General features: G+C 46.2%; 2 protein-coding genes across 3 annotated transcripts; both read left to right on the top strand.

Moving 5' to 3' along the window:
* The first annotated feature begins 20 nt into the window (after window positions 1–20).
* On the top strand, window positions 21–24,516 carry Hoga1 (4-hydroxy-2-oxoglutarate aldolase 1). 2 transcript variants are annotated; one of them, XM_027930430.2, is made up of 7 exons: window positions 21–554; window positions 11,918–12,046; window positions 12,218–12,345; window positions 12,740–12,874; window positions 13,141–13,237; window positions 15,023–15,156; window positions 23,303–24,516. In XM_027930430.2, the coding sequence occupies exons 1-7, from the start codon at window positions 338–340 to the stop codon at window positions 23,450–23,452; spliced, it is 990 nt and encodes a 329-aa protein (XP_027786231.2). In that variant the 5' UTR covers window positions 21–337; the 3' UTR covers window positions 23,453–24,516. The 2 variants fall into 2 exon arrangements, with proteins under 2 accessions (XP_027786231.2, XP_071467123.1); XM_071611022.1 differs by lacking the exon at window positions 12,740–12,874.
* On the top strand, window positions 3,921–5,461 carry C4H10orf62 (chromosome 4 C10orf62 homolog). Its single transcript, XM_071611688.1, has 2 exons — window positions 3,921–3,932; window positions 4,107–5,461. The coding sequence occupies exons 1-2, from the start codon at window positions 3,921–3,923 to the stop codon at window positions 5,139–5,141; spliced, it is 1,047 nt and encodes a 348-aa protein (XP_071467789.1). The 3' UTR covers window positions 5,142–5,461.
* Window positions 24,517–25,571: the final 1,055 nt, after the last annotated feature.

Here is a 25,571-nt window from a genome sequence, read left to right as displayed (position 1 = left end):
CAGCTCCACTAGCCTCGAAACTGCCTGGAAACTGGCAGTGCTCCCGGCTTCAGGGCTGGGAATTATGGAGGAGGATGGGCTAGAGCCGGACTTTAGTGGGACCCAGGGCAGCAGAGGTGCACTGTGACATTTCTCCAGCTGCTCCCCAGCAGAGATAAAAGGCTCTCTGAAACCTGAGGGTATTGCCCTTTACCCTAGGGCAAGACCCTCAGACTGTCCACAAGGCAGGAGAGGCCACAAATTTTTAACTAGACCCATTAATCATTAATAGCAGGTAGAAAGGAGTCTAAACTCAGCCTTGTTCAGGGCCATAGAACAGCTGGGCCCCAGGCCTCCTATGGAGATGCTGGGCCCCCAGGTCTGGGCCTCTGTGAAACAGGGGCTGAGCAGGGGCCTGTCCAGGAATGTGAAGGGCTGGGCCTCAGGGGATGGGAGGAAGGTGGACATTGCAGGCATCTATCCCCCTGTGACGACCCCCTTCACTGCCACCGCAGAGGTGGACTATGAGAAACTGGAGGAGAACCTGTACAAAATGGGCACCATCCCCTTCCGAGGTAAGCAGGCCTGTCCACTGTGGGGGTGGGGAGCCAGAGACCAGGGGTGTAGACGGATTCTGAACCTCGCCTGCCTCTGTACAGAGGCACTGAAAAGGACAGAAGTTCCTTGGTAGCTCCCAGGGCTCTTGTGGGGATTACACTGGATGACAGGTGTGAACGTCCTTGTCAACCGGGCCCCATGTGCTGATGTAAGGAAGATCATGTGGCAGCCCAGCGGGGGGCGGGGGGGGGGGCGCGTCTCCCTCTCCTCAAAGCCTGTTTGCACATTCTCTTCTGGGCAAAGCCTCCCTTGGCAAGAGTTAGTGCTCGCTGTGCTATTTCCTCTGACTCATCTCCCCTTTTACATTGGTCTCCTCTTCTCTGAGATCAAGGATCAGATCATATTTATGACATTCAACATGCCACACAGCTACACTGCAATAAGTGGAAGTAGAACAAAATAGCAAAACCTGGCTGTCCTGCCCGGCTGCCCATCCATCACCCAGGGCAATCCCTGGACAGTACTCTCAGTAGCACTGTGTCATACATGAGAAGCTGGGGCTCAGAGACGTGGTCACTGCCCAAGATCACTCAGCTGATATAGCTGGGCTGGGATTTGAATTGTCTCTAACTGCATGGCCCATGCTCCATTTCTTTCTACTCACCCCATCACCCCTTCTAAGTCACTAGACCAGACTTTCTCAACAAATGGCATCTGGTGGGCACCAGCTTTGGGAATGGTGTGGCACCAGCCAGGCATAACTGCACATCCCTAGAATGCCCACAACTAGGGAGCCTGAGGCAGGAGGATCACAAGTTCAAGGCCTGCTGGTCCACTTAGTGAGACCCTGTCTCAAAAAATAAAAAGGGGGACTGGGGTTGTGGCTCAGTGGTAGAGCGCTTGCCTAGCATGTGTGAGGCACTGAATTCGAATCTCATCACCACATATAAACAAATAAATAAATAAATGTCCATCAACAACTAAAAAAAATATTAAAAAATAAAAAGGGCTGGGGATGTAGCTCAGTTGTAGAGCACCCTTGGGTTTAATCCCCAGTACCAGAAGAAAAGGAGTACAGGGTAACAGTTAAGACCAAGGACTCTGGTTTCCAATCACAGCTTTGCCATTGACTTACTATGGGATAATCTCTCTAAATCTTTGTTTCTGCATCTGATACAGGCGAGTGATAATACACATATCATGGCATGGTTGGGAGAAAAATCTGAGAGAATACAAGTAAAAGCATGTTGTAAACTGTAGGGTGCTAGACATGAGAATGTATTGATTTCTATGATGATGATTATTAAAATAGCAGTGTAATTGGCAAAGTTGCTTTGTGACAGTGTCCAGTGGCCCAACTGAGACTCCATTCATTGCTAAGGGCAGAGTTGATGTGACCCTTCCCCAGGGGACAAGTGCTTTGTGGATGCCCACATTAAGCAGGGATACCAACTCTAGGTAAATATATGCTGGGGCTTGTTCACAGAGAACTGCAAGTTGGGCTGTGTCTGATTCCCTTGAAGCAAAGCAGGAAGTTCCTCAGCCTCTAACAGATGACTGTGCTTCGGCTTCAAGGTTCAAGGCTGGGAGGGTGAATTTTACTTCTGGTGTCTGCCTGCCACCCAGAGAACCCACAGACTATGAGAACCCTCCAGCTCTCCTCTGGACCCTCCCTTCCATTGACCCACCCATTCTCAGCAGGAATGGGTGCCCTGGCTTCAGTGAATATGGCATACAGGCTTCTGCTCCTGTTGGATGCCCCTCAGCCCCTTTCCAGGGAGACAGAGCCTGAGGGAGAGGGAGTCTGGAGGTAGAAGCCCTGGGAGGGACTCATGCTCTGGCCATTATAGAGACTTGAGAAATCACTTAATTTTTCTAGTCCAGTTTCCTCATTTTAGAACAGGGAGCTGAGCCTTCAGGTTCTTGGTCACAGGTTTCAACATATTCTTCTACCATGGAGCACTGGAACAGGGAACACAAAGCTGAAGTGTCTTGTCACTGCTCCCAGGACAAGACCATGTAAGCCCTAAAGTCAGTTTCCCTTGCCCTGTTCTGGAATAGACTTTGCAGTTCAATATTCAGGGGCAGAAGAGGCAGCCATCATGTGTCACACTGTAAGGCGTCTCCAACAAAGCCCTCTAAAGAGAATATGGGAGGAGCTGGGGCTATGGCTCAGGGGCTGAGCACTTGCCAAGCAAGTGTGAGGCACTGGGTTTGACCCTTAGCACCACATAAAAATAAGTAAATGAAGGTATTGTGTTCATCTACAATTAAAAAAAGATTTAAAAAGAAAGAGAGAGAAGGTGGGAACCTGTCCTGGATGTGTCATGAACATTAGTTAGAGATTCTTCTGGAAGGTCCTATTGGAAACTATGTAGCTCTTTTTTTTTTTTTAGCATTGCTAATTTGTACTGAAAATATGAATACAGAGTTTTCTTTTGAAATAAATGTTATAACCAGAGACTGGAGGGAGGGGTTGTTCAGAAGAGCCATTTGACCCTGAATTCACAGTAAACAACTTTGAAGGTGGACTTTGAATTGTTGTTTCCAAATAAAGTTAGTGAACAACCACAGAGCTACTCTAGCAAAACCAGGGAGATGATATTCCCTATAAAACTTTAAGATTGTATCTTATTCCCTCCATATGTAGAGTGGACCATGGTTTCTTGTGAAAGATAAAATATTTTTTATATATATATATCAAGACCATTACTCCCCGTTAAAGAAAATAGTTTGTTTAAAATGTCACAACTTTTACAAGCCCATTTTGGCATTTCTTCATTTTATAAATGTGCTAGATGCCTTTGGGTGGGGCATAGAATGTGGCCCAGTCCTGTTTCTACCGTGACAAGCCATGGGAATTATTCAGGATTGTGCAGGCAATTATGGAAAAGGCATCCCACCACCCATAATGGCCCCAAGAATCTGGGACCCAATGAAGTCTCTTCTCTGCTCTGCCTTCTCAGTACACTGCTTGTCTCCCCCCAGTTGTGACCTCATGTTATTCCAGAATGAGCCCCTTCCTGGGCCCTTTTCCGTCTGGACTCTGCCATTAGTGGGGATGGAACTGCAAGCAGGAATGGAATGTGCTGAGCTGGCAGCAGAGATGAGCCCTGCATAGAGGTAGACACCAGCCTTGGTGGGCCAAAAATGAATGCCAGCCTAGCCAAGGGGTTCTTTCTACCATGACCAGTCTGTCCGAGCAACCTCTGCCCTCTGGGGGCCAACAGCTGGGGAGGGAGAGAAACCAAAGATTGAAAGATAAGAACTGGTAGCTAGCAGAATGGGTTACATTGGAGAAGTTGCCCTTCCACTGACGTTGAGGACAGATGCCTGGACAGGAGAAAGGACCCAGGCCTTAAACAATGCCTACCAGGCTAGACATGAGGGATGTGGTAGCCTCCCCCCACCCCGCCCCCAGCTGCCTTCCTCACAATGGGGTTTATTGCTGAGGTGGCAGGAGGCATCCTAGGGAGGGTGCAGCAGGGCCTGCCTGCCAGACGCCCGTGGGGAGCCTGCTCTTTCAAGCATGAGCCATACCACCTGGGCTCCCCCACTGTTTCTCTTAGCTCAGCAGTGCTCTTAGCTCTGCTGCTGGGAGTAGGGTCCTGGAGACCTTCTTGGAGTTCATCCAGCAACCATCATGCAAGGTGGTGCTGGGAACTATCCTCTTGCTTGGAGGCGGAGGCCTTATTCTGTGGACTCAGAGAAAAAGGAGAAGGAAGACATCCACTCAATCTCCACGAAATGAGTCACCAGAATGCCGCAAAGCGAATGACAACTGGATCAAATCTCATTTTAGCCGCCTTTCTGACGAGAAGCTGGTCTCCACCAAATGTGTCGGTGTCAACAACAATGCCTCCCAATGCTTTGGGAGTGGGAGTGGAGAGGACAACACCACTATTCGCAAGGAGACTATTACCACCAAGCAGAAGATGTGTGGGCCTTCGGTGATCAAAGAGACCCTCAAAGAATCTGGAAAATCCTCATCCACAGATGAGGCCATATGGGCTGCCGTGGTTGCTTGTACCAAGGAGATTGATACGAAGGGGCAGCACCTGGCTAACTCTATGCTGCAGCGAGCCACAGCTTACCAGCACTCAGGCCACTTGGAGGCCAAGGATGTCACCCCAGAGGAACTGAAGGCCCTCGAGGAAGTGGAGATTAAGCTGAAAGTGAATTTCCTCGCCCAGAGGGAAGACACCATCGCTGGTGCCAACCACCCACACACTTTCCGTGGCCACAGTCACCATGGCCACCAGGGTCGTCCTGGCCACAAAAGCCAACATGGTCATCTAGTTTACCCGAGCCACCAGGGTCATCTGGGCCACCCAAGCCATCAAGGTCTTCCAGGTCACCCAAGCCATCAAGGTCTTCCAGGTCACCCAAGCCACCAGAACCATCCAGTCCTCTCAAGTCACCAAGGTCTTCTGGGTCACCCAAGCCACCAGAGCCATTCAGTTCACACAAGCCAGCAGAACCATTCATGTCACTCAAGCCAGCAGAGCCATTCAGGTCACCTAAGCCAGCAGAACCATTCAGGTCACCCAAGCCACCAGAGCCATAGTGTGCCCAGTCGCAGCCACCAAAACTGTGACTCTTGAAGGCACCTAACCATGTACCCCTTCCCCCAGCAGGGCTGGCCCACATACACAGGCCTGTTTTCCCTCCTTTTGGGAATCCTCTGGGCCCAGGGTGAGATGCTGCTGCCAAATCCCTTCTTCCTCAGGCCCCCGACAGAGATCATGAGTGGAATCTGCAAAAGAGGATGGCCTCTGATGGAGGAAGAGCTGGCAGAAGGCAAAGCACGATAGACCCTGAGGTCCCTGAAGACCCACCGAGAGAAGACTGAAGAGGCAGATACCAGGAGCAGCCAAGAGCCCCACACGATGCCAAATGCCTGGAACTGAGCCAATAAAGCCTTGTATACCCTCACTCTGAGTCCAGGGGCTCTGTGGCTGCCTGAGGTCTGGGCAGGGACGGAGGGAGAGGGCACCTTCTCCAGCAATCCTGCAATGTGTGACCTGGCCTGGGGCCTCTTCACTAGGTCTGATTTGAGACTCCATTAGCAGCCTCCCCACTTTGGGGGGATAAGATACCTTCAGGGGCCTCAAACCCATCAGCCTGCTGCTGCCAGGGAAGGAGGAAACAGCCAGGTATTGGGGGAGAGGGGATGAAGAATGGGCTTTCAGAGGAGTGTGCGCCAGCCAGGTGGGACTTACTCTAGGCTCTTGGGGCTATCTCAAGTCTGGAGAATCCACACTGCTGCCCTCTCTCCCTGCCCCATCTGTTTCCGGGTGCCCATAGGGATCCGTGTTAGAACTTCCCCACGACCTGTAGTCCACAGTCACTGAGCTGTTATAACAGTCTCATGTCCCCGCTGCTGGGGCTGGGGCTGGCTACTGCTGTTGTTACCAGTATGACTACTGCTCTAGCAGCCTCCTATTTTTTTTTTTTTTTAATATATGTCTTGCCCTGGGTTAAGTGTCAGGTCACAGCTCCATGAGGAAGGTATTAGGTTATTTTCATTTTACAAAGAAGGCATCTGAAATTCAAAGACATAACTTGCCTGAGATGACGTGTAAGACATGTTGCTGGATTTAGATCCCAGCTTTTCCTGAGACTCCAGCCCATCGAGTCCCTTAATCCCTGCCCACGTTGCTTCGCAGTGCTCTTCCCATCAACCAACAAGATTGTGCCTCTCATGCTTATTCCTGACCTCTTTGGCACATGTCCTGACAGTTCCTCTGCCCACCTGAAAGCCTGGGACTCTTTCTGCTTCCTCTTCCTGGGGTGAATTCTCCCACCCACAATCAGGCAGTGGAAGGGAAGGCAACCACCTCCCCAGCGGATCTTGAGAGGAGTCAACTACAAGGCACTCACTCCATACAGCTCTGACATAGAAATTTCTTACCATTTGGATCTATTATGGATTTACCAGGGATTCCCAGTCTGTGGGCCTCATCCTTCAGGGGCCCAGAATTACTGCAAAGGATGGATAAATCCACAAATACCCTAAATGTTGTCAACTGATTTTATAGAGCACAGTTGAGACTATTTGAATTTTTCTTTTAATATTTATTTTTTAGTTTTCGGCAGACACAACATCTTTGTTTGTATGTGGTGCTGAGGATCGAACCCAGGCCGCACGCATGCCAGGCGAGCGCGCTACCTCTTGAGCCACGTCCCCAGCCCTATTTGAATTTTTGTTGAACATTACTAATAAGTGACAATATACATTTTAGTTGATATATTTAAAATATTTCATGAGAAAAATTTTAGTTGGAAAAAATGAGGTCAGTCACACTGGCAAATGTTAGAGGCTGCTACATAAACAAAAGGCAACAGAGTGATGAGGTTTGACATCTCAAAGTGATTATTAAAATGCATTCACACAGCTGAGCACAGAGATGCACACCTGTAATCCCAACAACTCAGGAGGCTGAGGAAGGAGGATCACAAATTCAAGGTCAAACACAACAATTTAGTGGGGTCCTCAGCAACTGTCTCAAAAAAGGGGGATGCTGGGGATGTAGCTCAGTGGTAAAGCACTCTGAGTTCAATCCTCAGTATGAAATAAAATGCACACACAGAAATGGGGGCACCATGGCTCATTCCTGTAATCCCAGTGATTTGGGAGGCTGAGACAGGAAGATCCCAAATTTAAGGATCTTACTAAGAACCTGTCTCAAAAAAAAAAAATCTTAATGATGGAGCACCCCTGTATACAATTCCCAGTCCCGGGAAAAAAAAATGCATACATGGATTGGTGAAATATCAAATCCCATATTAAAAACTACTTATGGGCTGGGGTTGTAGCTCAGTGGTACAGTGCTTGCCTTGCATGCATGAGGCCCTGTGTTCAATCCTCAGCACCACATAAAAAAATAAATAAAAATAAAGATTGTGTTCATCTACAACTAAAAAAATATTTTTTAAAAGTTTATTATATGAAATTTCAGATTAAGATTTTGGAATCTTAACTTTAAAAAAAAGCTTCAAATTGGCAAAATTAAAAGTCATCAGCTAAAGATGGTATGCCCACAATAATTGCCTGGTTCTGGTTCTTGTTCCCTAGGTGGATGATGTTATTGGTAGAGGCTGAGTGAGGAATGCTAAGAAATTCCCCATAATATTTTGCAACTCTTCTGTAGATCTAAAAACAGTTCAGACAATTTAAGGACATGTCAAAAAAGTTTTGTTATAGTTGTGTTACAAAGAAAACATCCTCTAGGCACCAATGAATACACACTCATGGTGGGGACAGTCTTACTAGAAAAGAGACAATCAGACCACTCTAAGATACAAAGAGCAGTTGACAGTCACCAGACTCTGGCCTCAGTCAGTTGGGAGGGTGGCTGGTTTCCTAGATTAAAGCTAAATTCCACCAAAGTTCATTGGGAAATTGCTTAAGCATTTTATCAAGAATGATGTTTCGTACCTGAGAGAGGTTATGAATTATATCATGCAATAAAGTTTTGCCCCAGGCTAGGTCTGGAACAATTTTTTTTTTTTTTTACACACAAATTATCAATACACCTCCTCGACAAGGCACTGTGCTGCTGTCATGGAGGAGACCAGAATGAGTGGGGCAATGTCCTTGACCTTGATGAATCCAGACAAACCAAGGGCTAGGCAAGAGCAAAATGCTGTGGAGCATAGAGCAGAGGGGAGGGAGCAAAGGCTCGGTGGCTCTGCAGCACTTGAGAGGCTTTCACTGGGGTCCATGCAGAAGGGAAAGGCGTGAGCAAATGGGCAGGGGCAGGGGAGTGGCAGTGCACTGGGAACCCTTGACCGGTGTGTTTGGACTTTTTGCAGTGCGGAGCTGGAACCCAAGGCCTGCATGAAGGCCAGCACTGCACCAATGAGCCCTGTTGGTTCTGGGGATTGAACCCAGGGGTGCTTTACTACTAGGGTACATTCCCAGTCCTTTTTGTCTTTAGAGTCAGGGTCTCACTAAATTGCCAAGGCTGACCTCAAACTTGTGATCCTCCTGCCATAAGCCTCCCTAGTCACTGGAATTACAAGCATGTGCCACTACCTCTGGCTACTAGAAGTCAATTTTGATGTAAGGGGGGAGCATTAAGATATAGGCAAAGGGCAGGGGAAGAAGCCAGAGAAGTGACTATGAAATTTAGAGCCAGGGAGGACTTTGGAGACCATCTGGTCTAAGTTCTCATTTTATAGGAGAGACCAGATTGAGCAATTTTGCCTAGTCCTGCATGTAGGGGTAGGATGGGGCACTGAAGGGTTCTGAGGAGCTCTGCACACAGGTGTAAGCAACAGGGAAGTATGAGGCACAGCTAGTGGAGGTGCAGAGGAGAGTGGTCAAGTTGGAGGGGTCCCAGGGAGACTTCCTGGAGGAGGAAGATGTTGAACCTAGAGGGCTTAACAGTGCCCGGGGGTACTCCTTATGTGAGAAAGATTGTGATTCCCTTTTGGCCACAATAAATTACCATGCTGCTTGTGTGTTCCCAGCTTCAACACCCAGTGCCCTTCTCAGACCACCCTAGCTCTCCAGAGCAGCCAGCATTATCATGGGAGTGGGGAGGGGGGGAGTAGCTTCCAAACTGAGAGGGGCTCACCTTATAGATGATGGAAGTGGGGAGTTAAAGGGACCTTTAACTCTTCCCTTCAGCACCAGCCACCTCCTATCCCCTGATTCCATATGAATGTCAGCTAACACTAATGGAGCAAGTTCTATTCTAAGTACTTTACAAATAGCATCTTATTCCATCAAAATGACTCTCTGAGAAAAGAACTAACATTATCCCCATTTTTCAGTCCAGAAAACTGAGGTTTGGTTGAGTCATTTTCTGCAAATCTCATAGCTGTGAGTGGGCCACACTGAGAATTAGTCCAAGTTTCTCTGACTTTAGAGCCTACACCCCTGACCACTCTACTGTGCTGCCTCCCAGCTTCTCTGTCACCCACTTTCCTCATCCCTGATCCGTGGGGACGCTGGCCTTTTCCTGTCTGGCCCCTCTCTACCAGGCACACCAGGCCTGCTGTCGACATCCAGCCAGGAGGATGGGGGAGTCACCTGTTTACGGATTTCAAAGTGTTTTCTGATATATTTTCCTGTCTGAGCCTCTCAAACAGCCCGATAAGTTAGAATTGAAATGAGTTGTCATTTCATAGAAAAGGAAATAGAGGTGCCTAATACTGGCTCGCTAAACAGATCCCTTCCACTGAACCACACTGTCAAGGGTTCCTGGGATTCAGGTCTGGTTGAGATGCTCCCTTCCAGAGACAGGAGAGAACCGTGAGCAATGGGCCTGCTACTGTTTCCTGGGGTGCCAGACCCCACTGTCCTGCATTGAAGCCATGTCCACAGGGGGCCCTGGGGCCTTTGGTGCTGATCACTAGATGAAAGGGTGACTTGGAAGTGACTGTGGCTAGAGCATAGACCATAGCACAAGCCTGCTCTAGCCCAGGGTGACAGATGGCTTTGGCATTCCTATAAGGGAAGTGGTAAGAGCTTGATCTCTTGATCCTTAGTCAAGGGTACTGGTCCTATCATGGCCAGATCGGAGCCCACATCCAGGGCCAGCAGATTTGGCACAGGGGTCCAACCCACAGGGACAGTACCGGGCCTTATGTAGCAAGATTCAAGGAGGCTCTTCTCTTTGGCTTCCAGCAGAACACAAAGCAATGAGTCCTCAGGAGACGATTCAACAGAAGCTAAAAGCTATTTGCCTCGAAATGTTCCTTGCGACGCTACCAAGGCAAAGACTCAAAATAAAATAAAAAAGCTCACTTTCGAGTGAGAGCTGTTCTGCCAACCCACGCAATAGAGTCTAATAGTGTAGTGAACAGCACGAAACAAGTTTTGTGGTACAAGTTGAGTCTACATCACACTGTGTCCCCTTAAGGATGACTCACAGGAACAATTTCTCTTGGTCTCAGTGCCAGGAAACTCTGTGTTTCTCCAGAGCAGCTGCTTTTATGTTTTGGGTTCTACATATCTGTTAGCTGACCATGTTTCCCTTTTAGCTTTGACTGTCGGGAAGCTCCATCTCACATTTATGGCTCATCTCTCACAAATGTATGGCAGGGATTTTGGATGTCAGTGCTGGTCTCAGCTTTCTTTTCATTCTTCCAATTTTCATTCTATTTATTAATAATCCTATTGGATCATGTGCTGTGTTTGTAACTACCTGAGTGGTTCTTTTTTTTTTTTTGAAATGGAATAGAGTGGAGGAGAAATAAAGGAGGAAAAGAAAAGTTACATGGGAAAACTTGAGAGGAAATAATTCTACTACTATCCGTTTCCAGTTTAGCTGAAGAGCATCAATTTAGCTGGTCTCTTATAGAAATATAATGTTGACACCTTACACCTATACCTGGTGCATATTAGAAATCTTCGGATAATTGGTTGATAAGACAGGAAAATGCAAATGAAATATCTCAAAACAATGAGATATCACTTTTCAGCCCCCAAGTTGGCCAAAATCAGTCTGACCATACCAAGAGTTGCCATGGATGAACACTTGCGGGGACTGCTCCTGAGGCTGCTGGGGTGTCCCTGATGAACCCAGGAGTGGGAAGACTCTTTTTGTCAGTCACTGTTGACCCAGGCCTCAACAAAAGAATGAAAAACAAACTGTGGTCTGCCCATACAAGTGAACCCTTACAGCAATTAAAATGGATGAATCACAGCCATGGGTGGTGCTGTGGACAAAGCTCAAAACATAATGTTCAATGAAAGCAGCACAAGGTCATATAAGCTTTGTTCTATTTCTACATTGTTTAAATTGCAAAAACCATATTATTGCCAGGTGTGGTGACTCACACCTGTAATCCCAGTGGCATGGGAGGCTGAGGCAGGAGGATCTAGAGTTCAAAGCCAGCCTCAGCAAAAGTTCAAAGCCAGCCTCAGCTAAGCAACTCAGTGAAACCCTGTCTCTAAATAAATACAAAATAGGACTGGGGATGTGGCTCAGTGGTCATGTGCCCCTGAGTTCAACCCTGGTACCTCCCCCCAAAAAAAACCCAAAATACCATATTATCTTGTTCTTGGGTCTATATGTATGCTGCCAGTATATAAAGGTATGAATGAGGACAATAAACACCTGAGTTGGGACAGAGAGACAAGGAAGAGGAACGGGATCATGAGAGAGTTGCTGTGGGTGCTGGATACATGGGTGTAGCCTCTATTACTGACTATTCTCTAAAACTTTTCACTAAAACAAAGAAAACTGATGGGAATGGGAATGCACCTGGTGAACGTCCTGCCGGTGTCAGGACAAGGACCAGAAGCAAAGGTGTGAAGAGCTATGGTGTTGGGGAGGTAGAGCCTGCTAGTGTTGAACACGTGTCCTGATGGTTCTAAGAGGTCAGGAAGGCATCAGTCACTGTGATGGGGCCTCTGTTGCAGGCTTTGTGGTCCAGGGCTCCACCGGCGAGTTCCCCTTCCTGACCAGCAGAGAGCGCCTGGAGGTGGTGAGCCGCGTGCGCCAGGTCATACCCAAGGACAAGCTCCTGCTAGCGGGCTCCGGCTGCGAGTGTGAGGCCAGAATACCCTGGGCCCCCCGGGGTGGCTGGGCTGTGGGGTTCAGGCTCCTTGGCTCTGGGGTCAGTTTCTGTCTTCTTGTTCTGCCTCTTCTGGGCCATACCAAGGCCCCCTTTGCTTGGCCCTGCGTGTTGACCCAGGCCTTCTTCCTCCTCCCTCCTGCAGCCACTCAAGCCACAGTGGAGATGACTGTCAGCATGGCACAGGTCGGGGCAGATGCTGCTATGGTGGTGACTCCTTGCTACTTCCGTGGCCGCATGAACAGCGCTGCCCTCATTCACCACTACACCAAGGTGGGCACCAGTGAGAGGCTTGAGACCAAAAGGAGGCTGGCTGAGGCAGAGGCTCCTCTTCATGTGAATGGCAACTATGGGACATGGGTGGAATGCCACCATGTTCAAGTTGTGTGATACTGGGTGACTAGCTAACCACTCTCTGTCATTATTTCCTCCTCTCTGAAATGGGAGGAATAATGACATCTACCTCGTGGGTTGTTGAGGATGGAGACAGATCGTTGCTGTCATTGCTGCTTACAATTGGGGCTTGCAGCACAGGTGGCTTAGTGTTAGGGGGTAGTCCTGTCCAGGTAGCCATGCAGTTACCCCTGCCAGGACCTGTGCAGGAAAAACTCCAATTCCAAGGGCCTGGGCTGGCTGCCCTCTCCCCGTTTTTCTCTGTACCCCTCAGGTTGCTGACCTCTCTCCAATCCCTGTGGTGCTGTACAGTGTCCCAGCCAACACAGGGCTGGACCTGCCTGTGGATGCAGTGGTCAAGCTTTCCCAGCACCCGAATATTGTGGGCATGAAGGACAGTGGTGGTGATGTGAGTGGCAACGGTTCCCCGGCTGGGCACCCTCCTTTTTGTCTGGACCCTGGCATATCAGCCACCACCTTCAGGGAAGCTCTGAGATCTGTGTTATTCCTGGGCTCCTGTTAGGCTTCTCTGTAGCATGTGCTTTCTGGGGCATTGTCTGTACTCAAAGGCATCTCTCTGAGAACTGAACTGTCATTCTGCAACATCTGCCCAGCTCATCTAGGTGGGAGGTTGAGGTCCTGGGCTCAGCTCTCACACCAGGTTTGCTATTGCAGGTGACCAGGATTGGGCTGATCGTTCACAAGACCAGCAAGCAGGATTTCCAGGTGTTGGCCGGATCGGCGGGCTTCCTGATGGCCAGCTATGCCTTGGGTAGGCCACCCGCTGCTCTAAACTGTCATGGGTGACCAAGATACTCAAGCAGGAAAACTGGGAGTGCCCAGACTGGGTGGTTTGTCAGAAACTTGGCCACCCTGCTTGCTTGTTTGAACCTGAATGCTTGAGAGTGACTTTGTTGGGTGGAGGGGGCAGCTATGTGCAATCCCTGGCCCGCAGTTTGTACAAAGTCCCCATGCTTAGATGACAACTTTAGCTCCTTTAATCTCATCTTGCAAATAATTCTATGAAGGCAGAGATCTTGAGGCTTCCCCTCTAGGACAGAAGTCCACTTTACTCCCTGCTTAATCCCAGGCCAGAGTGAACTGTCAGACCTGCAGGGTTGGGCCAGGGATCTTCAGCTGCTTGAGCAGATTCTTTTTTTTGTATAGGGATTGAACTCAGAGGCACTCGACCACTGAGCCTCATCCCCAGCCCTATTTCTGTATTTTATTTAGAGACAGGGTCTCGCTGAGTTGCTTGGTGCCTTGCCATTGCTGAGGCTGGCTTTGATCCTCATGGTTCAGCCTCCCAAACCGCTGGGATTGCAGGCATGTGCCACTGTGCCTGGCTGCCTGAGCAGATTCTGTCCCAATCAAGGATCCTAGGGATGTCACTTAGATAAACTACTCTTGTCTGTTTTGGATCAAAGTTCTTTGGTTCAAGTGGAGCCTCGACCACGAAAGGAAGGGGGTACGATGGCAGCATCTTTTTCCTTCAGCAAAAGGCCCATGAATTCAGCTTTGAGCAACTTTTCCAGTACTGCAAGGGGCAACACTGGGTCCTATTCCCTCTGATCTCTGCAGACTTTGGCTTGCTGTCTAGGTCCTGGCATATCCCCCATCTGCAGAGCAGGGGAAGAAGAGGGAACCCACTTCCTCCTCCTTCCTGAGAGTGGGGTGAATGGGAAAGAGCACAAGCTCTGGAGGTGGGGTTATCTGAGCTAAAATCTCAACTCTGCCATTTACACATCAACAAAGGGAAAGGCACTCAACCTCTCTGGGCATGAGTTTCTACTCTATAAAGTAAAAGGAAATGAAAGCATCCCCCCTTCCATCGGCTAGAATGCCTGGTACATAGTAGGTATTCTATAAATGGCAGCTGTATTAACTCATTCCAAATTGTAGAACTCTTTCCTTTTGAGGGCACTGTGCTTAGTGTCATCTCTAACTAGACTCAGAATCATGCTCAGAGGCTTGCAGATGTGGCAGAGCTTTTGGGGATCATAGCCAACCCATTTTCCTTGCTTAGATAAGAACAGAGGATAAGAGAGATTCTGTGACTTGTCCAAGATCATGCAGCCAGCGGGAGGAAATATGTGGTCTCCTAACCCTGTGCCCAGAGGTCTTTCCACTCCTCCACCCCATCTTACACCGTCCCAGTTTGAATTTACTGGGGGAAGAAGATTTCAGAAGAGCACCAGTGCCCAACCACTCGAGTCCTCCCAGGCCTGGTGAATCAGGGGCCGTTGGAGGAATTCTGGAGGTGTCATCCGGCCAGGGTGACCTGGCTCTGGGAGATGATAGCTGGATGCAAGGGAGAAACTGTCCTGAGCTATTCCTTGCTCCTCAGACAGCTGAGCAGCTCTTGGCCTGCAGGCTTCCATTTTGAATATGCAGGCAGCTTTTCTCTCTGGAAATGTGTACTCTGCACTCGCAGAACATGCCTTTGACGAGGCCAACAGGAGCACAGAAATCTAGATCCTATGTCCCCAGAATGAAGAGGTTGGGATTCTCTGGGGGAAGTGGCTGTGGCTGATGTTCTTTATCTTGCTCTGGGCAGGAGCTGTGGGGGGCGTGTGTGCACTGGCCAATGTCCTGGGGGCCCAGGTGTGCCAGCTGGAGCGACTCTGCCTCACAGGACAGTGGGAAGCTGCCCAGAAGCTGCAGCACCGTCTCATTGAACCCAACGCTGCGGTGAGCTCTCCTAGCCAGGGGCAGCAGGGGAGGGGAGGGGCTCTGTATTCTCATCGTAGAGGGAGCCCAGGCTAGCATTCCCTCCACCCCTGCCCCATCCCTGCCCTTTCAGAAAGACTTTTTATTTAGAAAGTGTGGGAACTCCTTGTGCCTCCCCAGAAAATCTTGGCTGCAGACAAAGTTGAGCCCTGTTGCTTATGTATGCATTAGAATTCCTCTGGAGGCTTAAACAAAAGTCCTAATTCCTTGAATATGAATTAAAACAAGTGTCCTGTGTATTACAACTCAAGCAATCCTGGGACCATACTAAGAGATACACTGCCTTAGAGAGTGGTCCATGAGTCTTTAGGTCAGCTTTTCAGGGACCAGATCTTAAAAATCTGAATGATTAGGAGTAGAAAAGGAGAAATTGGAAGGCTGATGATGTTCAGAACCCTGATTTCCCAGGAGAGTTCTGTCTTCAATAATCTATTCTGCAATCAGACTGTGTGCCCCAATTCTGTGTTGGGTGAGACAAGGAGAAGAATGTAAGATGGACTGATTGTCAAGATCAAAGCCATTTTGAAGTCTGAGGCAAACAGAAAAGTGTGTGCCTCTCTATATATGCTTTTATATATATTTTAAATTAAACTTTTAATCTTGAGACAATACAGTTTTAAGAAATAATATAGAACGATCCAACTTTCCCCCAATGGTAACATCTTACAAATCTATAGAATAATTTTACGATATTGGATAGGATATACTATATTTGAAGTTGATACATTCAACTTCAAGTTGATACCATCACCACAAGGATCTCTCTTGTTACCCTCTTACAACCACGCCTACTCAGCCCCGCTCCCACTCCTTCCTTAACTCCTGGTGACTCAAATAATGTTCACCATTTTTATAATTTTGTCAGTTCTGGAATATACTATTTGGTAGTATTCAAGACTATACTATATGGAAACATAGTATATAACTTTGGGGGATTGACTTTTTTCACTCAGCATTATTTCTTGGGAGATTCACCCAGGTTGTTGCCTATATCAATAGTAATTCTGAGTAGTATTTTATGGTATGTCTGTAACTCAGCCTGTCCATTCACCCTTTGAAGGGGGATTGATCTGTTTCCAATCTTTGGCTATTAAAAACTGCCATGAGAGCTGGTCACAGTGGTACATACTTGTAATCCTAGCTATTCTGGAGATTGAAGGAAGAGGGCCAAGATTTTGAGGTCAGCTGGGTGTGGTGGTGCATGCCTGTAATCCCAACAGTTTGGGAGGCTGAGGCAGGAGGATCACAAGTTCAAAGCCAGCCTCAGCAATTTAGAGAGGCCCTAAACAACTTAGTGCAATCCTGTCTCAAAATAAAAAATAAAAAGGGCTGGGGATGTAGCTCAGTGGTTAAGTACCCCTGGGTTCAATCCCCAATATCCGTCTCCCCCCCCCCAAAAAAAAAGATTCTGAGGCCAACAAGGGCATCATAGTGAGGCCTTGTCTCAAATGAACGAACAAACAAACAAAAACTGCCATGAACATTTGTGTGCAGGTTTTTGTGTGACCGTAAACTTTTATTTTTTTCTGGGATAAACACAAAGCAGTGCAACTAATGGGCCATAGATGATGGTTGCATGTTTAGTTTTTTAAGAAACGGCCAAACTGTTTTCCAGAGTGGCTATATCCTTTTACATTTGCCCTCTTGTGAAAGTCTGTGTGATCCAGAGTCTCTGCATCCTCACCAGCATTTGGTATTATGGCCGTTTTTAATTTTAGTTGTTCTGATAGGGGTGTAGTAACATCTTATGGTCTAAATTTGCACTTGCCTGGTAGCTAATGACATGAAACATCTTTTCATGTATTTATATCATAACCTCTTCACTCAAATACTTTTTCCCCCTCTCTGGTGATACTGAGGTTTGAATCCAGGGTCTTACACAGGTAAGCAAGCACTGTACCGCTGAGCTGCACCTCCAGCCATTTTTATTTTATTTTGAGACAGGGTCTTGCTAAGTTGTCCAAGCTGGCCTCAAACTTTTAAATTCCTGCCTCAGCTTCTGGAGTCCTTGGGATGATGTGCCTCCCTTTGCCTGTTTTCTAATTGGATTGTTTGGGCTTTTCACTGTTGAGTTTTGAAAGTTCCTTGTATCTTTTAGATACTAGTCCTTTGTTGGAGATGTGATTTATAAACATTTTTTTCCCCAGTCTGTAGCTTGTCTTTTCATTCTCCTTATAGTATTTTTTTTTTTTGCCAAGCAAAAGTTTTAGATTTATCAATGCTGTCTTTTATGAATCATGCTTTTGTTGTCAAATCTAAGAATTCTTTGCTTTGAACTAGAATGTGAAGATTTTTCTCCTACCATTTTTCCTAAAAGTTTTATGGTTTTACGTTTTCAAGTTTATGACCCATTTTGAGTTCATTTTTGTTTAAAATGTGAGTCTTGGGTCAAATTTCCTTTCCTTTCCTTTTCTTTTTTGGCCTATGGATATCTACTTGCTCCCCACCATTTGTTGGAAAAGCTGTCTTTCCTCCATTGAATTGAATTGCTTTTGCACCTTTGTGGAAAATCAATGGGGCATATTTGTATGGGTCTATTTCTGGGCTCTTTATTCTTTCCATTGATCTATGGGTCTATCCCTCCACAATACCACTCAGACTTGATTGTTGTAGCCACACAAGTCTTAAAATAAATCTTATAATAGACTAATGCCTCCCACTTTGTCTCTCCCCCACAAAATTGTTTTAGCTAGTCTAATTCCTTTGTCTTTCCATATAAATGGAATTTTGTCTATATCTACAAAAAAATCTCGTTGAGATTTTGATAGCAATTGTGTTCAACCTGAATAACACAGTCTAGGGATGATTGACACCTTCACTATATCATCTTCTAATCCCTGAGCACAGTGTGTGGCTCTATTTATTCAGATATTCTTTGATTTATTTCTTCAGTATTTTATAGTTTTCAGAAAAAAAAGTCCTGTGCATATTTTGAGAAATGTATACTTAAGTAGTTCATATTTTTGAGTGATCAAAAATGTATTTTATTTTTAATTTTTGATTTGCTTTGATACTAGGGATTGAACACCGGGGTACTTCCCTACTGAGCTACATCCCTAGCCCTTTTTATTTTTTATGTTGAGATAGGGTCTCTGTTGCTTAAAATCTAAATTGCTGAGGCTGGCCTTGAATTTGCAATCTTCCTGCCTCATCCTCCCAATTTGCTGGGATTACAGGTGTATGCTATTGTGCCCAGCTAAAATGGAATTGTACTTTTAATTTCACTATCCAAGTGGTCAATGCTAGCATTTAGAAATATAATTTTTGCAATTCTATCTTATGTCCTGTGAATTTGCTGAACTCCTAGTTCTAGGAGATTTTGCTTTATATATTTCTTGGGATTTCCTACATAGACACTCAGATCATTTACAAACAAGGATGGTTAGTGACTTCCCTTCCGTTCTGTATGCCTTGTATTTCTTTTCTTGCCTTATTGCATTGACCTGGACTTCCTGCAGAATGGGGACTGAATGGTGAGAGCAGACATTCTTTTCTTGTTCCTGATCTTAAGGGAAAGAAAACATTCAGTCTTTCACCATTAAGTTAAATGTCAACTCTAGGGATTTTTAAAAATTATTTTTTCAGCTTTTTATCAAGTTGAGGAAGCTCCCCTGTATTATAAGTTTTCTAACACTTTTATAAAATCATGGATGGGTGTTAAATTTTGTCAAATGATTTTCTGCACTGATTGACACGATCATGTGACTGCTTCTTCTTTAGCTTGTTAACATGGTGGATTATATAAAGTAATTTTCAAACGTTTGGCACAGATTTGCTTCCTTGGAACACACCTCACTTAGTCATGGTGTTTAATTCTTTTGATACATTATTGAATTTCACTTTCTAATATTTTGTTAAGGATTTTTGTGTCCGTATTCATGAGGAATATTGGTCGTTGGTCTGCAATTTCCTTTTTCATTTTTTTGTTTAGCCTTAGTCTGGTTTTGGTATCAGGGTAATAATAGGTAATAATTGCTAAAATGAACTGGGAAGTGTTCTCCCTTCTCTGTTTTCTGAAAGAGGCTGTATAGAATTGGCATTAAATACTCTGTAGTTTGTAGAATTCTCTAGTTGAAACCATGGGGACTTATGGAATTCTTCTTTAGGAGTTAAAAAAAAATTATACCTCTTTGGTTGGGGATGTAGCTCAGTTGTGCACTAGGCTTCTACATGTTCAATCTAGCTGGAAGGGTGAAGAGTCTCTTTTCTGCCCTCACATGGCCTCTGCGGACATCACCTGTGTGTCTGGTGGGTGAGGGGAAGGGGTGGGAGAGGGGAAGCACTGGGTGGCCTGCTTATGGTGGCAGTGGTCAAAGTCCTGACTCTCCTCCACTAGACCTCCTTGACACCATCCACCTGGGAGTGATATCGGACTGGAAGTTCAGGCTTTGCTGGCCTGGTTGGGGTGGGGCCACAATATACTCTGCAATGTTTGGCTAGAATAGAGAGTAGTAGTTTCTTGCAAGTTTTCCATTTTGCTGGACGGCCCCTTTCCTGGTCTTTTGGCTGGAGACAACTGGCTTTTGTTGGGACTTCTGTTGTCCATGTCCATTGGCATTTCATGGTTGCTGCCTTCAGTTCCAAGCGTGGGCCCTCAAACTCACCACTATGCTCTGCCTGGGGCTTGGGGTCCCTGGTTGGTCTTCCTTCTCTCAACCCTTCAGAGTCTCATGTGTGTTTTTATATAATATCCAGAGTTTTTAGTTGTACTTATCAAAATAATAGGGACAAGTACATTTACTTCATCTTCCAGGAAGTGGAAATTCTTTTTTTTCCTAAAAAGGGGTTCCCTCTGGCCACCAGAACATTAAAGTATTTGAAAAAATATATTGCAAAGTGGGTATATAAAAACTCACAGCATTATTTTAGGTTTAATTATTTTATATATACCAAAACACAATTTATTATAATTTTACTTTCCTGGTTTATTAAAAGAAAACTCACTAAAACTTCCCCCCATCTACTTCTATGGGGGGGCATTAAAAAATACACAAAAAAACATGTACATAGGGGTACACATGTTTTCTTTTCTCTCATGTTAAAATAGGTAGGGCTCTATTTGAGTTTGTATTGAAACTTTTCATGATAGATTTTGTTTTGCATTAATTTTTTTTCCCCTATTACTGGGGATTGAACCCATGGATGCTTTACCACTAAGTCACATCCACATCCCTTTTTATTTTTTCTTTTGAGAAAGGATCCTGATGAGTTGCAGACTTCTTCTTCTTCTTTTTATTTTTATGGTACCAGGAATTGAACTCAGGGGTACTCAACCACTGAGCCACATCCCCAGTCCATTTTTGCATTTTATTTAGAGACAGGGTCTCACTGAGTTGCTTAGTGCCTCACTTTTGCTGAAGCTGGCTTTGAACTCATGCCTCAGCCTCCCGAGCTGCTGGGATTACAGGCATGTGCCACTGTGCCTGGTGGAGGCCTCAAACTTGAGATCCTCCTGCCTCAGTCTTTTGAATCACTGGCATTACTGGTGTGCAATACTGCTCCTGGCTTGATTATGATTTTTTAAAAAAATATTGTGTTGGGCCAGGCATGGAGATGCACACCTGTAATCCCAGTGTCTCCTGAGGCTGAGGTGGGGTGATGGCAAGTTCAAGTCCAGCCTCAACAACTTAGTGAGACTGTGACTCAAAAAAAGAAAAAAAGAGTTGGGATATGGCTCAGTAGCAAAGTGCTTCTGGGTTCAATCCCCAGTGCCAGGAAAAATAAATTGTGTAGTGTGTAATGGAGCACATTTCTAGCATGTTCAAGGTCCTGGGTTTGAGGATTTGATCTCCAGTGCCACCACCAAAAAAAAAAAAAAAAAAAAAAAAAAAAAAAAAATTAGATCACAATTTCTTAATCTTGATTATTGAGTTTTGTGTTTTATTTATTTAAATTTTTTTCTGCTTTTCCTTAAGTTTTGCATGGAAGGCACACAGTAGTCCTAGGCTGTGTGTTACAGGCACTCTTCAATGGTGCTTTGTTTGGTAAAATGGAGAGCAGGTTCCAGACCTTCCTCAGCTTGTATCCTTACCTCAAAAGGGCAGATTAACTCAGCTTTAGAGAAAGGACGCCTGGGGAGGAAAGCATGAGTCTTCCTGTATGGGAAGCTCCCTGGGATCAGCCATTCTAAAACCACAGAAATGAGTGCCTTTCAGCTAAGCCCATGGGGCACAGGCTGCCCTGAACATAATGGACACTCCACTGGGGTGGGGCCTCAGCTTTTCCCATTCCCATCTGTGAAAGAGAAGGTTCCAGAACCTGCATCCCCTAGAACAGAAAAAGGAGGTGATGCTTCCTGGGACTCTGGGGACTGATCTAATATTAGTGGTGATTTTCTCATCTGGTCCTTGTGACATCTCTATGGGTAGGTGTAGTTATCAACTTGTTTTACAGACAAGCAGCTCGGGTTCCCCCTTGGGAAGATAGGAGGTCCAGCTGCCAACCCAACTCTCTGCATGCAGTCCACTTACCCCATCTTGCTTCATCCTCATGCTGTGTGCTCTCCTGTGCCAGCTCTGGGCACACACTCAGGAATGCCTGGAACACCTTGCCACTGCCTGGGCTGTAGGCTCAGACACCCCAAGAGCAGCCTGATGTCACTCTATTGCCCTGCCCTGATCGAATGCAATGTTCTTCCTCTACCTCCCCACCCCCAGCCCTCCTCCTGCCCATGGCTATATTTAGGACTTTCTGTGGTCTTTAGCACCAAAACAGCTGGCCCTTTTCTGGGCCTGAAGAGGGTATGCCAGCATTCCAGAAAAACATGGTAGAAACAGAATTTTTCCTAGGTACCACTTAGTTTCATCTCTTCCCCTAGTTTTTTTTTTTTTTTCCAATGAGAGAAGTTTTGGGTAAAAGACCAGACTATTAGAACATCATGGGTGGGACTAGGCCTTGTGGGAGAGTGACTTTCTACCCATCCCAAGAAAAAGCCTGGCCTTGCTAAAGCCTACTGGCCTCTAGTGGTGAATAGTTACTTCTACCCCCAAACAACCTCACTATTCTTACCCTTCATAAAGCCCATACTTCTAAGGTTTTGCCTTCCCTCCAAATAAAAGCTATTTCTTCCTTCCATCCTTCTTTCCTCCCTTCTTATACTATGGATCGAACCCTGGGCCACAATACCACTAGTCACACACTCATACTCAGCTCCTTTAATTTTTATTTTATTATTTTATTTTATTAGGAGTTGAAACCAGGGGCACTTTACTACTGAGCTACATCCCCAGCCCTATTTACAACATTTTTTTTTTGAGACCAGGTCTCACTAAGTTTCTTAGGACCTAAATAATTTGCTGAGGTTGACCTTGAACTTGTTATTCTCCTGCCTCAGCCTCCTGTCTTGCTGGGATTTCAGGCATGCGCCCTTGCACCCGGCCTCATCTAACACTTTTGATCATATGAAGTAACATGTTTCTATATCAAAAGCAAAGAAACTTGATGCTTCATTTATTCTGTAAAATGTCATGCATCACTTAAAATTAGGACAAAAGCGTTAGGTCCTCTACTATAACAGATAAGCCTTTAGAGATCATGTTGTCTAGCCCCTTCATTTTTTGGACAAGAGAATTTGCTCAGATAAGAAAATAACATAGAGTTTTACAACAAAACTTCTTTGAACAATAATGGATTGTTTTTCCTATGAAAGCTCCTGAGGAGCTATGGGTGGGTGGGGACCCTGATGCCAGGGGGTAAGGGTCTTGCCTGAAGTTTCCTCCTAATTCCCAGGCCTGATGTGACTGGATCAGGCTCTGGGAACTGGGATGCAGACTGGTGATGCACTAGTGAAGTCTTTACTGCCTTCTCCCATCCCAGCTTAAGGGCTAGATGCTACTCTCCTTCATGTTGGGATGGATTTTTTTCTCCTAAAATCAAAAGAGGCATTTTCCTTGCTCAATCCAAGGTTTTTGCACTTTTCCATTATAGACCTGCTTTCTGGCCTCTAAATCTGGATTCCCAATCTACTCTGGGTGCCACACATTTGGTAGTTTCTTTACAGGGGGAGGAGAGTGGGAACCCCAACTGTCTGAAAGTGACAAGTCTCTGGGTACTGGGTAGGTGTGTGCATGGCATTCCACAGTCTCGACTAACAGACCCTGCTTCTCAGGTGACCCGGCGCTTTGGAATCCCAGGGCTGAAGAAAACCATGGATTGGTTTGGATACTATGGAGGACCCTGTCGCGCCCCCTTGCAGGAGCTGAGCCCTGCGGAGGAGGAGGCTCTGCGCCTGGATTTCAGCAGCAATGGCTGGCTCTAAGGGCAAGCAGAGTACGCTGAGGCCTGCGTCATCTCAGTCTCCTGCCTGGTCCCATAGCCTTAAGAGGAGCAGCAAGCATCGGAGGGAGAGGCTCCTCTTCCACTTTCTCCTCCAGGTGGCTTGTGCTAGGCATCTCCATGCAATCTCCTTTTCTCAGAGTCTGTGACTCTCACATTCATAGATGCTGAGTCTCTAGAGACTTTCAGACTAGGAAGGAGCAGTCTTGATCTTTTTTCTGTGGATGCTTTCCTCTGTCCTAAGTCTCGTAAACTAGGAAGCCCATGGGAAGGGCAGGGGGGCAACTGGACAGTATGGACAACTGCTTAAATTGGAGCCTAGGAACCTGAGTCTAGCACAATATGGCTGGAAGTCAGGGCTATGCCTAAGCACCCGAGTTCTGATTCCTTCCAGAGGAAGTACCAGGTTAGAAAACCTGAACAGGAAGGTGTTGCAGGTCTTTGAAAGGCTCCCAAGCTGCATTCTAGCCACAAAGCCCTTTCCTAAATCTATTTTCATTCATTTCATATTCTTGTCTCTAGCTTTGATTTCCATCACTGAGTGCCCAGTGGCTTGTCAGATTGGTAAACAGTGACACCTGGTGGACAAATAGGGGTCTGCGTTCATTCTAGAAAACTATTCTGACCAGCCCAGTTCTGAAACACTAGGGAGAGGGACTTGGCCTGAGACAGGGCTATCCTCTTGTCTATAGGCATCATACTTTTTTCAGGGGGTGGGGTCAGTACCACCGGGGACTAAACCCAGGGCAAGTGTGCTACCACTGAGCTCCATCCCCATCCCCAACACCCTACTTTTATTATTAAAAATAATCACTTTGTTACTATAATAATAAAGTTTAACAAATAAAACCAATGTGGCTATGTACTAGGTTTCCTGGTCAGATGTCAAGAACCTTCCTGGAGGAACTCGAGGCCTTAACTGTCTGCCTTTCACAATACTGAGCAAAGAGCCATTAGATCTGTGGTGGCCTAGGAACTCTTCATGATTTCAAATGGGAGACTATAAGAGTTGAAAGAGTGCAAGTAAAATATTTAGAAACACCAAAATCATAGAGGGTGCTTTCTTCAAAATGTTTAACGCTTTTCAGTGGTTATATATGGAAAACCAAGTACTTTTAAAAAATTACTGATAATGACCTTCAACTAAACTGGCCATCTGATGTCATTCAAGCTTGAGGCTTTGGCTGCTGGGTTTCTCACAGGCACCTTCTAGAGGAGCTGGGCTCAGAGAATCGGGTTGAGGGTTGAGGGAAAAATGTGAGGGCTAGGGAGGAAGGCTGGTGGATGGGACCTCTATTGCTTCAATATGCCTGGGTTTAAGTGCCCAGTCCTTACTGCTCCTAGTGTCCATGGGAACTTGTGGAAGCCACCTACCTTCCCTGAGCATCTGTAATTCAGGATAATAATCATACCTTCCTCCCAAGACTGAGTAACAGCAGGTATGTAAAGGGGTAACATTGTCATGTTCCCGGTGACTTAAACACTCAGGGGTCACTCCAGGGGACCTGGGCTGCACCAAATAACCACACAAGAGATAGAAATACCTTTTTCTTTGGGGGTGCTGTGACGACTCCTCTGACCTTAGGGGTCTGCAGAAAGAGAGAAAGCTGACCCCTTTTATTGAGGAGAAGCCATTCAAATGAGGCAAGGGGTCAGTTTCAAGGGGCTGAGTCTAGCTTCATGATGTCTGCTGTCAGCAGGTTGACTGACACCTAGTAGGCCTCACCCAAGGGCAGAGTAAGAGAGGGGACACACAAAGGGTGTTTCCATGGAACATTCTATCCCGAACAGGGCAAGGGGTAATATCACAAAGGAACAGGTGAGCGTAGCTCAATCCCTGGGGATGTAGGAAGTTACGCCCATGCATGAAGACACATTGCATTAAGATTGGGGCTACTGTCTTCAGTTACTTAAGCAACCAGATCACGGGGTGACCAACACTGATCAGGAGGAGAAGCAAACGCTGGTCACATGCTATGTTGGCCTCCCACATAACATGGTGGGGGAAGTTCTGTCGCTCTAGTGTTGCAGAAACAGGGAAACCCAGGTATGAGGAGATATGACTAAAGTCAACCAGCAGGTCTGGCTATAATGATCTCAGG

Source organism: Marmota flaviventris, chromosome 4 (assembly GCF_047511675.1).
Source record: "Marmota flaviventris isolate mMarFla1 chromosome 4, mMarFla1.hap1, whole genome shotgun sequence".
Lineage (NCBI taxonomy): Eukaryota > Metazoa > Chordata > Mammalia > Rodentia > Sciuridae > Marmota > Marmota flaviventris.
The sequence above is the reverse complement of the archived record's forward strand: the minus strand, read 5'-3'. Positions and strand labels throughout refer to the sequence as shown.

Bases quoted from the DNA above. Each gene is read 5' to 3' on its own strand.
- Hoga1 (XM_027930430.2), top strand. From the start codon at position 338: ATGGAGATGCTGGGCCCCCAGGTCTGGGCCTCTGTGAAACAGGGGCTG. The intron at 12,346-12,739 runs GTGGGCACCAGT...TGTACCCCTCAG, and splicing joins TCATTCACCACTACACCAAG to GTTGCTGACCTCTCTCCAAT. The intron at 13,238-15,022 runs GTAGGCCACCCG...TGCTCTGGGCAG, and splicing joins GATGGCCAGCTATGCCTTGG to GAGCTGTGGGGGGCGTGTGT.